The 18,147-nt window shown below is 42.2% G+C and overlaps 1 protein-coding gene across 1 annotated transcript; it reads right to left on the bottom strand.

The window, feature by feature from the left end:
• Positions 1-205: 205 nt before the first annotated feature.
• On the bottom strand, positions 206-7,532 carry onecutl (one cut domain, family member, like). Its single transcript, XM_061675719.1, has 2 exons — positions 6,527-7,532; positions 206-516 (listed from the first exon to the last, which is right to left on the bottom strand). The coding sequence occupies exons 1-2, from the start codon at positions 7,530-7,532 to the stop codon at positions 206-208; spliced, it is 1,317 nt and encodes a 438-aa protein (XP_061531703.1).
• Positions 7,533-18,147: the final 10,615 nt, after the last annotated feature.

Here is an 18,147-nt window from a genome sequence, read left to right as displayed (position 1 = left end):
TCGTAAGTCAAGGTGCCACTGTACAAGCGGGACCGCCCGCCCCGCGCTCGTATCACCACGCCGCCCCCTTCACCCCACTCCGGGGCACACGACCCACGCTTTGGTTTGAAATCACGGCTCACGGCTGCTTCCGTGCCTCCAGGAGGACATTTTACGCCGGCCGGTCTCTGCTCAGACTCGGCTCCGTGTCCCCTCGGCGTCGCCCTCACGCCGTGCTGCAGGATACCGCCGAGGACGAGGCGCTGGATCCCGAAGACCCGGTGGAAGACGGGCGGCCCTCGTCGCTCCACTTGTTGAGGTTGCGGCGGCGTGCGTTCATGAAGAAGTTGCTGACGGTGGAGAGCTCCAAGCCCAGCTGCTGCGAGATGGTCACCTGCAGGTCCTTGGTGGGCCGGTGGTTCTCCCGGAAGATGGCCAACAGTGTGCGGCGTTGGAGATCGGTGAACACCAGCCGGGTCCGCTTGGGCCCCTGGTTCCGCTCCAGTTTGCTCTGCTCCTGCTCCTTTCGTTTGCAAGCTACGGGGGGAGGGTAACACAAAGGCGAGACAAATTAAAACAAAAGGTGCAGTCAGCTAACGAGCACAAATGGATTAAGTGCGGGGAAAGTGGATTTGTCCAAAGGTGAAAGCGCTGAGCTCGGCAAAACGGACGCCTTGAAAGAGACGAATCAGCAACTTATCAGTGAAGGCATCGCCGTGCACGTCTGGCAGCTTCGAGAAGATTCTGACGGGCGTGCTGATGCCTTCACGGACACGTTAACTGATCAGAAAATTCCATTGCAGTAACAACTTCACAGCAATAATACATTAAATAATACATTCGCTACAATAACACGTTCACTGCATTAAAGGTCTCTTATGTTGGCTATTTAAACCTCAATAGAGTGACTCTCTAACAGAAAAAGGCCCCTCCGACAGCTACTTCTGTTTGACCCACTTTTGTATCTGCTTTGTCCATACTGGGCTAAGACCGCCCCCTTTCCTCTGATTGGTTGTCCCCGTGTAGAAGACCAACTTGTGAGTGCATACGTGTTTGCTTTGTTGACAGCGCTAGCTCGGGAGCAGAGAGGGAAGGCAGAGATCTTTGCTAGTGACGTAGAAAAGCTCGAGAAATTCGAATGACGTGATTTCAGGCCTCTCGGTAGAAAAACCTCTGAAACTCAGGAATGCGTGGACGATTTGAACTCATATTTCACATGTTTACTGAGGTACCATAGAGCCGATATAACTCCCGAATACTAGAAAAAGTTTGTTTGGTAAAATATGTGACCTCTAACATTTTCCCTATGATAATGTATTCATTACACAGTCACTGCAATGAAAGATTTACCTGGCTGCAACTATCGAATATTTTTAGAATCAAGTGTTCTACCAAATATCCCATCGATTAATCGGCTAAAGATGTATTCATAAGTTTTAAACATAATAAAGTGCATGTGAGGTGGAGGTATTATTTTTGTCCACTTAGCGTCACCATCCTCACATTGTACACTGTAGTATCTGTGACTTTGAATGTGTGTGGCTTTAAAAGGCAGAGCCTGGTCTGGTGAGTGACAGTCTGATTTGCATCAGACTGTAGACTTAGCTGTCATATTCACGCAACACATTCACTGGAATAACGTTCACTACATCAACATGTTAGTTATACATTCGCTACAATAAGTGCATTCGCATGTTCACCACATTAACATATTCAATACTCATTCACGACAATAACACATCCATTACACATTCACTGCAAAAAAAAAAAAAAACAGACTTACAATAAGAACACAATGATAACACAGTCACTAACACATTCACAGCGATATAATTATAATAACTCACTCACTACAGTAACCCTTTCACTACGTTAACATTTTCTGCTCTGACATTCACTACTATACCACTTTCACTGCATTATCATAATCACGACAATAAAACAGTTATCCACATTCGCTTTGATGACACGTTTTCATCACAGTGCTTCCTTCTTTGAAACAATATAATAAATATCGTAACTGTATTGTTTAAAAAAATGTTCAGCATGTCTTGGTGATGAACAAGTGAAAATATTTCATTCTTGAGGAATGTCAGTGCATGCCTCAGCTGATTGGCTGGAGATATCAGCTCAGTGTGACCTTCAAACACACACAAACACACGCACTTGCTCGCACACACACACACGTGCAGACACACACACACACACACACACACACACACAGCACACAAGCGCTACATTAAATAGATGAAACACCCTGAATTGATCCGCTCCCATTTCGTCATCCCCAAACGTCTCATTCCAGGTTTCTTGATCATTAGCCGGGAAACGAGCGTGACCTCAGCGCAGCCTCGTTCTCCATCTTCCTCCTTCACTTTTATTCTTTCTCCCTCCCCGGCGTCACTACAACAACCTTCGGACATTTTAAAGCTCGTCTCGACGTCGGGACTATCCGATGCGCTACCGATGAAGAGACAATCTGACGCACTCTCCACGATGTGATGCTCGCTTATGTTCACTACCATAATATTATGACAGGATAACAATCATATTAACAGGACAAAGATGTCACAATTGTCTTGTTTGGAATCAATACTTTTTTCCCACGTGCGTTACGAGAGCTCCTCGTCAATACTAATACTACTGTAATAACGCATTCAGTGCAATAAGTATTTCACATTCACTCCATTTAATTCTTACCATAAAACAGTGATTCTCCAAGTGTGGTACAAGTACTACTGGTGGTACGCAGCCTCCCTTTACTGGTATGTGAAAGAATCACTCCCTATGAACAGTTCAGTTATATTGAACTTTTATGTTAAAACGTTTGCATTTAATCTTAAAAAACCGCTTGTTATTTGTTGAAATGTATTAACTTACATTCTTAGTTACCATTTATGTGCAATACATTTGAATTGAATCATTAAGTACAGTTTTGATTTTACTATATTTAAGCATGGTACAAATGCTCATTACTTTAAGTAAATACATTATTACGTAAACTTCATTTCTAGAAAACTTTTGACAGAAAAATTGCCCATCCCAGCCATCTTCGGGCGAGAGGCGGGGTACACCCTGAACTGGTCGCCAGCCAATTGCAGGGCACATATAAACAAACAACCATTCGCACTGACATTCACACCTACGGGTAATTTAGAGTCTTCAATTCATTTACCATGCACGTTTTTGGGATGCGGGAGGAAACCGAAGTGCCCGGAGAAAACCTACGCAGGCACGGAAAGAACATGCAAACTCCACACGGGCGGGGCCGGGATTTGAGTCCTCAGAACTGTGAGGCAGACGCTCTAACCAGTCATCCACCGTGCCCCATGATAATACATATAATACTAAAATAAAAATAAAAAATAAAATAAAAAAAATATATATAAATGGGCCAACCGATGAACTAAAAGCTTGTCGAAAAATTCAAATGGTTAAAGAAACAATTTCATTGCTAATATAGTTTAAGATACAAAGGCCAGCACTACTGATTCTGAAGGCCCGGGCAGATTAGATTGACGTGGCAACAGATAAAGGCTGAAATATAATTTGACCCCAAAAAAATCTAGCATCGTTCTGTGCTGGAAGCAGTGCAGCCAAGAAAAATGCTACGAAATGAAGGAAAGGAAGGCAGACATATGAAGATGCAGCGGTAGTGTGAGCGGGAGGCAGAGGTGGGCGTGGCATGTTGATTGTTCCATACAGTAGTGACGTGTCGAAATGAAAACTGCGACACGATAACGGCGGCTATTTGTCGTGCGGGGAGAATTTGCGGCCTGTTGTGGGTGGGTTTGGTCCATGATGGGGGGTGCGTACGGGCCCGCGTACTCCCTGGCTGGCCATGATGACGCCGGTGGTTGCGGCCATTAAGTAAATGCTTGCAAGCGCTGCTATGGCGCGTAAGAGGCTCACAATCGGCGAGCTATAAATCGGGGGTGGCGGGACGACATAAATGCCCCCCCCCCTCCCCCGCGGCGTCTTATGATGGTGGGAACAGCCACTAATCGTGATGTACACTGCGTCTCGTGTTGCTCAAACATGATGGAAAGCCCTTTAGTGCCGACCCTCGCCCCCGCACCCCCACCAATCCCTTCCCATCACCTCAGGGTGGCTCAGGCCTCTGCCCGACCACCACCCATCCCCCCCTCCCCCACCCACGCCCCCCGCACTGCTTTGTGGCCCAGCGGCTGATAGAAATTATTGATTAAATGAAAGCAGCTCAGACTCGTCCAGGCTGGTTAACTCTTGCAGAGCCGCACGGCAGGGGGATGCCGAATAATAACGACAGTCATGTGTCTTCACGCTACGAAATCGCAATACACAAATAAGATCGTCATTGGCCATGTCCGTGGCACCCTATCGGCGACCACTCCAGCCAAAGCGCACTGATCCTTTAAAGCAGTGATTGTCAAAGTGCGTTATGTATGCAGGCTCCCTCTCGTGGTATGTAAAAGAATCGCTACCAGAAGTACAGTTCAGTTGTATTTAACTTTTGAACTCAATCTATTTGAACTTAATCTTTAAAAATAGTTTGTTTTGAAACATTTATTTAGGTAAAATAATTTTGTGCAGTTTTTTTTACGTAGCGCCAAGTTATCAAAATGGGTATTGTATTTAATTTACGGTAAATAGACATTTTTACTTTTGCACTCATGTACATTTCAGAGTTGCACTTTTTTTTTTCTCAAGTAAGAATTTAAATCAGTGCTTCTACTTTTACCAGGTTTTTTTTTTTTTAATCTTTTTAGTATCTGTACTTGTTACTTAAGTATAGACTGTATTTTTGCCACCTCTGCAATTACATAAGATGATGAGGTCATTACGAGGGTTGCCATACGGAAGATATTAGGTAAGAAAGGGGAAAGAAGTGGAACTGCCTGATGCTCTCGTGACACACCTAATATGTAAACAAACACAGTGCAGCTCAGCTTCTGGCTATCGGAAAACATGGCTAATTGTACATTATGTTTTTAAACCTTGTGTTGATGGAAAATGTGTAAACCAATCATGTAACTTTCACATGGCCAAAAAAAAAGCAGGCCCAGCGGCTATATGCTGCCCCTGGGCCAGAGTTTGGTCACCCCGATTTAACACGTTTTCTTTCCACGATCCTCCACTTGGAGTGGCCGTCCTGATGGCCTCCTCCAAACACTCGAGGACGCCGTCCCGTATATAATTCGGTCACTGATAAATCCCGGGATCACCAGTGAGACGTGTTTGGACAAACGTCTGAGCAGATAAATGCTTATTTGACAAAACAACATTGGCGAGAAGCGAGTAAGGAGAAGTGAGAAGCGTTCCTCGGAATGCTAATTTATGTCTGGAAATGGCGGCCGAGGCTAGCTGCTCTTTCCCATGGAAATCAATACACCCCTGTAATTAAACAAAAGCGGGGTCGGCCAGGAGGGAAAAACAACAGCCAACCCCCAACGCCCCAACCACTACCACCGCCGCCACCCAGGCCCCCAGACCCCCGCCCCCCAACCCCTACCCCTGAGGAAAAAGGCAGGGGTACAAAAGTGCAGAGTGTTAGTATAATAAGAGTATCATTTTTGTCGTATTTTTGTTGTCTTTTGTAGTCACGTACACACACACAAACAAACACAGTAGTAGTCTTTTTTTTGGCATGCTCATAGCACACACATACACACACATTCACACACGCACATGCACGCACAAGCACACACATAAAATGTGCAGTAGTAATATTTTTATAGTCTTGTAGTCTTGTTTCTTTTGTAATATTTTTGTTGTCTTTTTTTAATCTGGTAGCACACACACAAATACACACCCAAACACACGGTAGAAGTCTTTTTGTTGGCCTTTGCTTTAAAGGATTTCAAATGTTCTTGTGTGGAAAGAAAGAATGGACCAAAGAGGTTCTCACAAACATCATTCCACGGGAACAACTTAATATGAGCAACAACATTCTATGAGGAACAATGAGGAAAATGATTTCTATGAGGAGCATCGTTCTACCATGGGCATCTTGCTATGCTGAACTATATTTCATAAGGAATACCAAGAGCAACAATTTCATATGAACAACACCAATCTAAGAGGAGCATCATTCTATGTGGAACAACATTTTATGAGGAACATCATTCTACCAGGGGCATTTTTCTATTCGGAATTGTATAAGTTTTTAACATCATTCCAAAAAGAACAACTTCATATGAGTAACATAATAACATTATAGGAATAACAATTACAGGAATAATATTATACAAGGGGCATCTTTGTATTTGGAAACTTTATTCCATGAGGAACGTCATTTCATGAGGAACCGCATTCCATAAGGAATAATCTATGAGGAGCAGTACGATCTGAGTAGCATCCCTTCATGAGGAACAAAATTCCATGAAAATATTTTTTTTTATTGAGGACATCATTCCATGAGGAATAACATTCTAATTGGAGCGTCTTTCTAATCGGAACATCATCCCATAGTGAATATTTTAGATATTCAATGGGGAAAATCAATCTATGAGGAAGAATATTTCATGTCTTTGTACTTGTGTGTGTGTGTGTGCGCACATGGTCTCACCCTCCAGGCGGAGCGAAGCCATCCTCTGGAACTCGGGTTCCTGCAGCCATCGCAACATCCTCTTGAAGGTCTCCCGTCCGGACTTGAGCTTGGCCCAGGGTTTGGGGTTCCTCAGGAGGTCGGAGAGCGTCCCCTGCGAGCGGCACAGGACGCGCTCGGCGAAGATGGCCTGCGGGATGCTGTACCTCTTCAGCTCTGTGATGATCCTCTGAGCCACGTCACGGGTGTTGATCTCCTCCCCGCCGCCGCCGCCGCCTCCGCCTGGGGACCCGCCACCTGGGGCGCCGTCCCCCGGGGAAGACGACAGGGAATGCAGGTGGTCAACGATCTTGGCGGCCTGCTGACTGGGGTGGTGGTGCGCCTGGTAGTGCTGGCTGTAGATGTGAGGGTGGTGGCCCGCCCCGTCCATTTTGTTCAGCTGGTGCCCCATGGACATGTCGCCGGCGCCCAGTCCCGGGGGCGACATCTCTCGAGCAAAGTCCGACGTCCTGCAGAACAGGCTCCCGCCGTGGACGTCGTAGCCACCGTGGAGCATCTGTCCACTACTGCCTCCTCCGCCGCCGCCCCCATTGGGGTTCCCGTAGCTGTGCATGGACCCCAAGCCAGAGGAGGGTGGCGTCAGACTCTGGGTCATGCCGAGGTCTTTGGCGTAGGGATTGTAGAAGTTGTGGGGAAGGCCGGCTCGCTCCTCGCGCATTAGCGTGAAACTCCCGATGACATTGCTGACGGGGAGGCAGGGGTGGTGGTGGTGGTGGTGGTGGTGGAACTTGTCGTCGAAGGGCTGCAAGGGGGTCAACGTGGTGTAGGTGCTGCCCGACCCGGACGGGGAGTCGCCGCTGTAGCCCAGTGCCGACATGGAGTGCTCGAAGGCGGGCGGAGGAGCCCGCGCCTCGGGTTCCAGAAGGGGGCCGCCACCCAGAGGGGGCCGGGGAAAGGCGGCCGAGAGGTCCCGCGAGTGCAGCTCGGCGTGGCCGTGCAGCGACATCTCTCCTAGACTCCCGTCCATCCCGGATGGATTTATCGACGAGCCGGAATGTATTGATTAGCGGCGGCTAATTAATGATGTGAGCGCCGTTAAGTAGTTCCAGTCACTCCCACGCCACCCACCGCAGTACCCGCTTCTTTTTCCTCGTCTCCTACTTCTTCTTCAAGCGGCTTTTTGTGCCTGCACAAGACAGTTACATACTTCAAAAACCGGACAGCATTCCAGACATTCATCCATTTTCTATTCTGATTATATCCTAATTTTGGTCGGGGGTGAGCTGGAGCCCATCAGAAGTGACTTTTGGCGAGAGAAGTGGGGTAACCCATAGACTGGATGTCAGTCAATGGCAGGGCACATGGAGACATACAAATATTCACATTCACACCAATGGACAATTTAGAGCATTCAATTAACTTAATATGACTTTTGGTGAGAGAATTGGGGTACACTCTGGACTGGTCGCCAGTCAATGCCAGGGCACTTATAGATCCACCACCATTCACACTCCTATTCACACCTGTTGATAATAAGTAATAAGTAAAGAAGTCTTAGATTGGTCACCAGCCAAATGCAGGGAACATGGAGACCAACAAACATTCACATTCACATCGATGAACAGTTTAGGGTTCAAGGTGAGTTGGAGCCTATCCCAGCTGACTTTTGGTGATAGAAGTGGGGTACACCCTGGACTGGACAAGTGTAAGTGTGGCTGGACTGGCAGTATACATAAACACAAACAAGCATTCACACTCACATTCACACATAAGGACAATTTACTTCAATTAACCCGAGACAATTGATGGCGAGAGAAGCGGGATACACGCTCAAGTGGTCGCCAGCCAATCGCAGGGTACGTATCGACAAACCACCATTCACACTCACGTTGTACGGACAATTTAGGGTCACGGGTGAGCAGGAGTCTATCCCAGTTGACTTTTGGCGAGAGAAGCGGGATCCACGCTGGACTGGCCGCCACTCAATGGCACCACCATTCACACTCATATTCGCACCTATTGATAATTTAAAGTCTTCAATTAACCTACACGCTGACTTTTGGCAAGAGAAGTGAGATACACTCTGGACTGATCACCACTCAATTGCAGCGCACAAGCATTTACACTCGTATTCACACCTATGGACAATTTAGGGTCACAGGTCAGGTGACTTCTGACGATAGAAGTGGGATACACTCTGGACTGATCACCGGGAAATTTCAGGGCAAACAAGCACTCACATTCACACCAATTGGACAATTTCAAGTCCTCTTCAATCCACCGAACTTGCATGAATTTTGGAATGCTGGGAAGAGAAGAGATAACTCCACACGGGATTCAAACCCCGAACCTCAGAACTGTAAGGCAGACGTGGTCACCGCTGCGAACAACGAACCGAAGGCGTTTCACACGACCGCGTACCTCGCGCATGCGCTCTTTCAGCATATTAATCAGCGGGTACGCGTAAAATGTGAAAACAAAACAAAACAAAACAAAACAAAACATAAAGCAATTAAGCGGAGGACAAAAACGAACGTAAATGGTGCGTTCAGGGTCTTACCTTCAGCGCGCGTCCCCGCCTGCAGCTGAGCATCTCCTGCACTGAGCGACGTGCACACGCACGGTCCGAAAACCTCCGCCAAGGTTTTTTTTTTCTTTTTTTCTTTTTTTTTTGTCGTCGCTGTTGTTGTTGTTGTTGTTGTCCTCCTTCCCTTCACACCTCCTCCAAATTGTGCGTTTATCCCTTGCTTTTCTTCGTTTTGCCTTTAATTGTCGTCCGTGTCCGCTCGTGCTCGTCTAGCAGCTCTGCAGCTCTTTTTCTTTCATTATCTGCCGAGATCTTCTTCTTCACCCTCCTCCTCCTCCTCCTCCTCCTCTTCCTCCTCGTCTTCTTCTTCTTCTTCTTCTTCGCTCTGCCAGCCACTTCATCGATCTCAGCACCAACTCTTTCTCCTCCTCCTCCTCTTCCTCCTCACCCTCCTCTTCCTCCGCCTTCCCCTCCCCTCGGTGCGTCACCGCGGCCTTAAAATCTGACAGATGTGCGATGAAATTCCTTCTCCAATTAACCCTTTCTCTCCAGGGTGGGGGGATCTGCGGGGGAGGTAGAAATGCCCCCCCCACCCCCACCCCACCACACACACACACACTCACACTCTTCATCTCAGGTTAAGTCCTTCCTTATCATCTTCCTCTCAAAAATCTCGCATGCAACCGTTTAAAAAAAACCTGGAACTGAAATGCATCCACTTCAGGACATTTCATTAGGTACAGCATCCAATGTAATCGAATGGGGGGAGAAGCTTTTCTTTCTTTGTGAATGTGTGTGTGTGTATACGTGTGTGTGTGTGTGTGTGTGTGTTTTTGAAGATATCAGTTTAACGCTACAGTACTCTATCTTACTTTGTAATATACCAGTTACCTGTAACAAAATTGTAAATGCTAAATTTGTTCAGGCAGGCTTTTGTTGGGATGCATTTCTCATATGTGGACAGTATTAGATCGTGTACCTAATAAAGTGAGTAATCACACTGTGGCGAATATTTTGGGCACCTGCATCAACTAAATTGTAAATATTTGTAAAATAAAAAAAATTTGGGGGGGGGCGGCACAAGACAGTGTACCTAATAAAGTGACCAACCCGTGTATTTAAAAGATAGATTTAGTGCTGTTTCTAGTATTTTGGTGACCTACATCTATTAAATTGTAAATATTATATTTGTAAAGGCATCTGTGGGGTGTGCTGGATCTCGTGAGATAGTGTACCTAATAAAGTGAATGGTTCACACTATGAATATGTATCAATACAAAATGTATTCCAAAAAATAGTATAGCGTTAACAATTTACTCTGTATATAAGACGATTCTAATATTTATAGACATTGTTTTCTATTATTTGTGTTATTTTGGATGCATTTCTCTATTGAATTTCATGAGATCGTGTACCTGATAAACTGACTGGTACACACTATGAATATGTATTAATACAATATGTCATTTCCAATATCGAGAGTGATAAAAATATATAGTCATTGGTTTTTGGTAATGTTAACAGTTACATATTAAACCTTTTTAATATGCTTTATTTATGATGGACATTTTGTTTTATTGTGTCTAATGTTGACAATTATACATTATGCGATTATTAATAGTTAATTTATTGTAGTCATTTTGAATTTTCATTATTCTCTGAAGAGACATTTTAGGGATAATTCTGCATTTTTTTTGTTTTTTGCTGACGTGTTGTGTGTGTCTATTAATCATTTTCGTCATTATAATCATAATTCATGTCTTCACACGTGCTTAAACTGCTTCACCCAAATCGACGATGCGCGTGCACAGCCGATGCCGTGCGATCGATGCGCGTGCACGAAGCGGCGTGCACGCGCTACGGGCCGAGTGGAAGAAAAAAAGATGCCCAATGGGGCGCTGGGGTTCAAAGGTCACCCACTGCGCCACTTTTTTTTACAGTAAGTTTGTGCTTATGAATTATGAGTCATATAAAAATTAATGTTAATGATTTTTATGATTAGTACTATTACTAAACTAAGGCTGTTTTATCCATAGTGTATTGACTTAATATTTATTATGTCCTTTTCTTATTTAACAAGGCAGTTAATATCTTAATATCTATATTTACAAACATTTCTTTAATTGCTACACATACGCACGCACGCACGCACGCACATAAACACACGCAGAGCGTGAAAACAGGTTGCTGTGAGCACTGACTTTGTCATAATATACATTAAAACAATCAATAGTTTTCACAGCATAAATTTAGGTGTCCATAACAAATTATATATACAGTACAAATAAAAAAAATAGTACGTTTTATTTAACCCTGTGGGGGGGAAAATGTGTGAAAGTCATCAATAAGATCAACAGCCAGCGTTGTTGCTCATTTTAATGTAGCTTTATTTATTTATAAATGTTGTGTGTTTTTTGGATCAAATGATATTTTGCAAGCAAAACATTCCACAATGGAAATTAAAGTTGACCTGTTATGTGACAAAAAAACAACACACACACACATGACATTTTCTCATTTTTTTTAAGATAAAGTAAATAAGTAATAAACACTGCAGCACCCCCAACACGTGTTATTATTGTCATGCATTCAAATGGGAAATTACATTCAATTGGAATTAAAATATTCTTCCAACAACAAAAAACAAAAACAATAATAAATAAAACAAACGTGTGGTAATGGGGGGAAACAACAACAACGAAATTAACCAAACGTCAAATACGAGAATACATGTTTTAACTTGAATTTCAATTTAATTTCATAAAAATTTCCATGCCAAAATGAACGACGATTCAACTGGAATAAATACACTCAGACACTTGACTAATCCAGAGGGGAATTCCATTATGTTTCAATGCATTGCGTATCAATTAATAATCACAACCTTATTTCTATTGTGCTTTATACACATAAAATGAAAATCACAAGTGTTTTACGTGGATTAAAATCAACCCTTCTCGCCTCTGGTCCACAGATATATATTAATAGAAACAACAATTGCAATTCATTCGTTAAATAAAACAATTTTCCAGAATCTTCTTTATATCTCCTTCTTTTTTAGCCCTCCCCCCTTTTTTTATTTTTATTTTTTTTAATAATGTCTTCTGCTTCACTGAGCAATCAATGAAATGACACGTGCACGCGGAGGCGCTCACGCGCACTAATCAATACGTGAATTAATTGGACTGGATTACACGTGAGAAAAAGAATAAAACGGTAATTCCTTATAAAAAAGGGTTATCCCCCCCCCCCCCCCCAGCCCCCTTGTGTGTGTGTTTGGGGGGGGGGGTAAATTTTGGTGGCTTCACAGTTATTGATCAGTTGAGAAGGGAAGTTGGCCGTGATTTACATTTTTTAAATAAACAACAGCAACATAAAAAAAGTAGAAAATCGAAGTTTCAGGCAAATGTATCACAGCTCGTGTTTACATTTTAACACACAGACTTCTTTGATAAATACACAAATAAATAAAGCACGCAGAACAAATAGTTCAATCCATTTCATATTTTTTTCCCCCTCAGCAAAACTCGTGCACAAGCCATTCTTGCACGCTCACGTCACTGATCGATCAACTGTGCTGCAAAAACCCTAAATACATGTAACAATATAGACATTTAGCTGATTTTCGTTTTTAGTTCTTGTGCTTCATTTGTTTTCATCCATTAGTTTTAATATCACACCCTACATTTTCTGCAATCTCAAATTACATTCAAAAATGTTTAAAAATTTCAATGTAAGAAATATATATTTTTTTGTCTTTAGGTACACATGCACTAATAAGATGACAAGATCAAATTCATCTTTCGAATATTTTTACCCCCTCACGTAGCTAAATAAAGTGTTCAAAATATTAGAAAAGAATTATAAATACAAAAAGTTTTTTTCTACAAGCACAATAAATCCAGCAATCCAACAATAAAACATTTTACAGAATAGCTCTCAGATAATCAATAAAAAGTGGGCATTATTAAAGCACTTTTTTTGGGCATTAGATCTTTATTAGATAGTGTACCTAATGAGGTGGGCAGTGTGTGGAGTGAAAGTGTTCGCATTCAGCATATTGATCCAGTCTCTATTTGCCCTACAACAATTTTCATATAAGATGCAAATATGTCATTACCTTAATATGCAAATTACATGAAATGTTGTGTGTGTGTTATGGGTGTAATACGTTTATTTTTTTGTGTGTGTCTTTGCAGCTCAAGCTCATTAAATATGTAAGTTCAATAAAGAGGTTAAAAAAATAGGTTAAGCAGCTGTATATTTGATCAACAACAACAATTTCAATAAGTTACTGTCTCATTTGCATTTTTTTCCATTTTCTTTCGTTCTTGTTTTTCTTTCGGTACATAAATATAATCAATATTTAGTGCAAAACGACACAAAAATATCTGTAATGACTCCTGTAACACACAAAGACATCTGTCTCATTTTGTCATAGTAAATAAAATTATTTATGTTTTCCTCCTCACCCAATGTTAAGGAATACATAAAATATTAGTTTTAATAACGCATCAAGGCCTTCATGTGTACAGATCATTGCAGCATACTAAAAACACAATAGCAAAGTGGTATGCTGTAATTGGACAAAGGTCACCATTCCTCGACCTACATGCAGCATGAAGTGGATGTAAAAATGTGAAGATATTTGAGCAGACAGAATTTTAAAAAGCCAAAAATAGTCCAAATAAATAACACATAAAAGACAAATTTCATGAATATATATATATATATATATATATAGATAGATAGATATAAACATATCGATGTCTATACAAGTGTGCACAATGCAGTTACAGCATAGTAACAACACACACCAAGCAGTTAGCTGCTCGTAGCATATTGGACATATTTCACCCATCTCATCCTCAGTGCAACATGAGGAGACTGAAAATAAATACATAACATATTACATTAAGAAAAACATATGTCAAGGCCAACATGTGTACAGATACTGCAGCATACTAACAGCTGTAGATAACATATTGGACACATTTCACCTACTGTATATCACCTGGGGTCAACAAGTAAACACGTACAGTAAGTCAATGTTAGATGAATATACAGTCAGTATGCTTAAAATATTAGATATTAGAAATATATTAGAAAATATTAGAAATTAACTGGTCTAGGCATATGTACACATACTGCAGCATGCTAACAACACACAAGCTAACTGGTTAGCTGCAAGTAGCATATTGGACCTATTTCACCCTCCTTATTCTGAGTTTAGAGTGAGGAGACAGTGAAAATGAACATATACTGTTGAATATTGGATTTAAACAATATAAACATGTCAAGGCCAACATGTGTACAGACAATGCAGCATGCTAACATCTGGTTAGCTGGAGGTAACATATTGGACATACTTCACCCTTCTTATCATCAACGCACCATTAGGAGACTGTGAAAATGTTTTGTATACAATATTAGATTTAAAAAATAACACCATGGCCAACGTGTGTACAGACAGTGTGGCACGCTAACAATTGGTTAGCTGTAATTAACATATTGGACATATTTCACCCAACAAGTAAACATGTAAGTGAATGTTAAATAAATTTAGCACTAAAATATTAGATGAAAAAAAACAGATTAAAAAAAACAACAAGTAAACATGTTAAGGCCAACGTGTTTACAGACACTGCAGCATGCTAATAACACACAAATTGGTTAGCTGCAAGTACCACATTATATACATTCATATACATATTTTACCTGTGTCAAGTGCCACCAAGTAAACACGTAAATCAATGTTAAATGAATACATCTCTAAAATATTAGATGAAAAAAACGGATAATCTTAAAAATAAAAAACATGACAAGGCCAACGTGAAGACATTGCAGCATGCTAACAACTGGTTAGCTGAAAGTAACATATTGGACATATTTCACCTTACGTTACCACCCAACAAGTAAACACGTAAATCAATGTTAAATGAATATCCGTATCCCTCAAATATTAGATTTAAAAAAAAATACAGATTACATAAAAAAATAAACATGTCAAAGTCAACACGTGGACAGACACAGCGACACGCGCAGCATGCTAAAAACACACAAGCTAACTGGTTAGCTGCAAGTAGCACATTGAACAAATTTCACCTGTGTCAAATGCCAGGTTAAATCAAGGTTAAATGAATATACAACTGAAATATTATCTTTAAAAACAGATTATATATTTAAAAAAATAAACATGTCAAGGCCAACGTGTACAGACACTGCAGCATGCTAACAGCTGGTTAGTAACATATTGTACATATTACAGCTGCGTCACCAGCCAACAAGCACAAATACTAATGGACACCGGCTGCCAGGGAAGCCTTGGCGTATTATTGAAACGCTCCTCTGAGCTGGTACAAATAAAAACTCCTTCCTAGAAGTGTGTGGCCTCCGAAGGCCTCCCCTCCATCACCCTGAACCCCCCTCCTCCCCTTATTTTCCCCCTCCTCCTCACCCTCTCCCACCTTTCCAGGCATCCTCCTCTTCCTCATGCGATTTGTGATTATCCCGAGGTTCTTACCCTGCAGCTCAGCGTCTAAAATCCTCTCTCCGTGTGCGTCGGAGGCAAAAGGAGGTGAAGTGCGTGTGCAGCCTTGTGCACAACTCCTTCCTTCCTTCCTCTCTCTCTACATCCCTCCCTCCCTCTCTTTAATCAGCATGTTAATAAGAAAGGTAACTAATCAATAGATTCAATGGCCTGGATTGATACCATCTCCATCCGCATACACACACCCACTCTCTCACTGCAACACACACACACACACACACACACAGAGAGCAGTCCCTTCTGGGAAACCAGATGGAAAAAAAAAAAAAAAAGTTAATAGAAGGAATAGAAATATTCCAGTTTGGGTTCAAAGTCTCCACACAAAAAAAGGAGCAATACTGCCTCACAGTTCTGAGGTTCTAGGTTCAAAATCTGGGCTCTGCGTGTTCTTCCTGTGCAGTTATATTTTACTGTGGCACCACCAAACTGTCAAGTTGTTCTCACTTCAAAACATTTTACCACATGAGAAATAATGGAGCAGCACAGTGAGGTAGTGGTTAGCATGTCTGCCTCACAGTTGAGAGGTGCTGGGTTAGAGTCTTTGCCTTCCTGTCTGAACCTTTGCATGTTCTCCTGCTTGCGTGGGTTAGATTTTTTTTTTTTTTAAATCTGACTTCTTTGGAGACTGCGGAAGGGTACAGGACAACTTTCTCCTGATTCTGACTTGGACTTGGCCTTTCAATGAAATATGGCAAATTTGTTCTCAACTGACTTTTCTAACTAGTTCACTTGGAACATGATAAGGTTCTGATGGTTAGTCATTTTGGGAAATGCACTTCCCGGTGTCTGCGGAAGACGGTTACAGTCCGGAAGGAGAACTTCCTGATCCTGACTTGGAGCTATTATATAAATAACATAGAGAAAATGTGTTCTCATGCTATTATATAAATAACATATAGAAAATGTGTTCTCATTTGAACTTTGTGGCAAAATTAAATGATGACAATGTTCGTGGCCGTGATGGTTGTTGTAGGACATGATAAGGTGCTACTTTAAATGTTTCTGGTGGCTGGGGAAGGTTACAGTTGGGAAGGAGAATTCCTCTGTACCTGAAATAAATATTTGCCCTGGGACACTAATGTCCTACAATTCATCCATCTCATGAATTTTACAAGTTGTTGCGGGAGACCGTTATACCATCAGAAAAGGAAAAGTTTTGACTCTGAATAAAAGATAGAAACCTGGTTCCTCTTGGGGAATCTGAACCAGACTGCTTCTTGTAAGAGATGATAAGGTCCTGCATTTCATTCATCTCGGGACTCTTACTTCCTGCTTGCTGGCGAAGACCATTACAGTCATAAAAGGAAAATTTCCTCGTCAAATAAAAGATGGAAACCTTGTTCTCATCCGACTCGTCTTGGGGAACTCGAAGCTGACTGCTTCTCATAAGACACGAGAAGGATAAGGCCTTACCGCTCAATTTATTTTGGGAATCTCACTTCCTGGTGGCTACGAAAGACCATTACAATAAAAAAGGGGACCTCCTGATTCAGATTTGCAGCTATTGTCTTAATAACTGATGGAAAATGTATTTTCATTTGAGACATGTTAAAACATTTAATAATAATGATGTTTGTGGCTCTGATGGTTCTGGTAGGACACTGTATGCACGTACTGCATTTCCTTTTTTCCCAGAAATATGATTTCCTGGGGGCTGTGGAAGGTTTTTACCGTTGGGAAGAACTTAGAGTTACTGTATAAAAGATTTGTTTGTCTCGGGATAACCAGTTCTTGTAAGGACACACTAAGATCCTACGTTTCATCCATTTAGGGAATTCGAGCAGTTGCTGCGGAAGACCGTTTTAGTCAGAAAAGGAGAAATTTCTACTCTGAATCAAAGGTGGAAACCTTGTTCTTATCCAACTCGTCTCAGGGAAATCAAAGCTGTTTGCTTCTTGTAAGAGAAATTAAGGTCCTACATTTCATTTATCTCACGAATCTTACGTCCTGGTTTCTGTGGAAGGCCATTAAAATAGGACTAGACGAATAGAACTCTCTCCTGATTCTCGAGGTTATCCTCTCAATAAAAGATGACAAATTTCTTCCCATCTGACTGGGATGTCTTAGGATCATAATAAGTTCCTCTATCTCGTTCATTTGGGGAATCGGAATTCCTGATGGCTGTGGAAGGCTGTTAAGAGTCGGAAAAAGTGTACGTCCTCCTGATTCTGACTCAGAGTTCTCGTCTGTGGAGTTATTTGTCTTGGGATGACTGGTTCTTGAAAGGACACGCTAAGGTCCTATATTTCATTCATCTCTGGAATCTCACTTCCTGGTTGCTGCGGAGGGCCACGGAGGTCTTTTCCGAGCAGGCCCCGAGGCCCAGTGATGCTTCCAAGTCGCACGGGAGGAGAATATTTAAGAGCGAGATCGCAGCAGTGCTTAAGGCAGGAAACAGAAACATCTCTGCTCCTACTAAAGCTAACATCTTCCTCCATCCATCCATCCACCCAGATATTATTAATAGATGGAAAACACACAAGTCCTCCCTCCTCGGGAAATGGAGCACCAGCCGTTCCCCACATGAGAAGCATGGCACGGGATGAAGGCGAAGGCTTCACAAGG

Source organism: Phycodurus eques, chromosome 4 (genome assembly GCF_024500275.1).
Source record: "Phycodurus eques isolate BA_2022a chromosome 4, UOR_Pequ_1.1, whole genome shotgun sequence".
Lineage (NCBI taxonomy): Eukaryota > Metazoa > Chordata > Actinopteri > Syngnathiformes > Syngnathidae > Phycodurus > Phycodurus eques.
The sequence above is the reverse complement of the archived record's forward strand: the minus strand, read 5'-3'. Positions and strand labels throughout refer to the sequence as shown.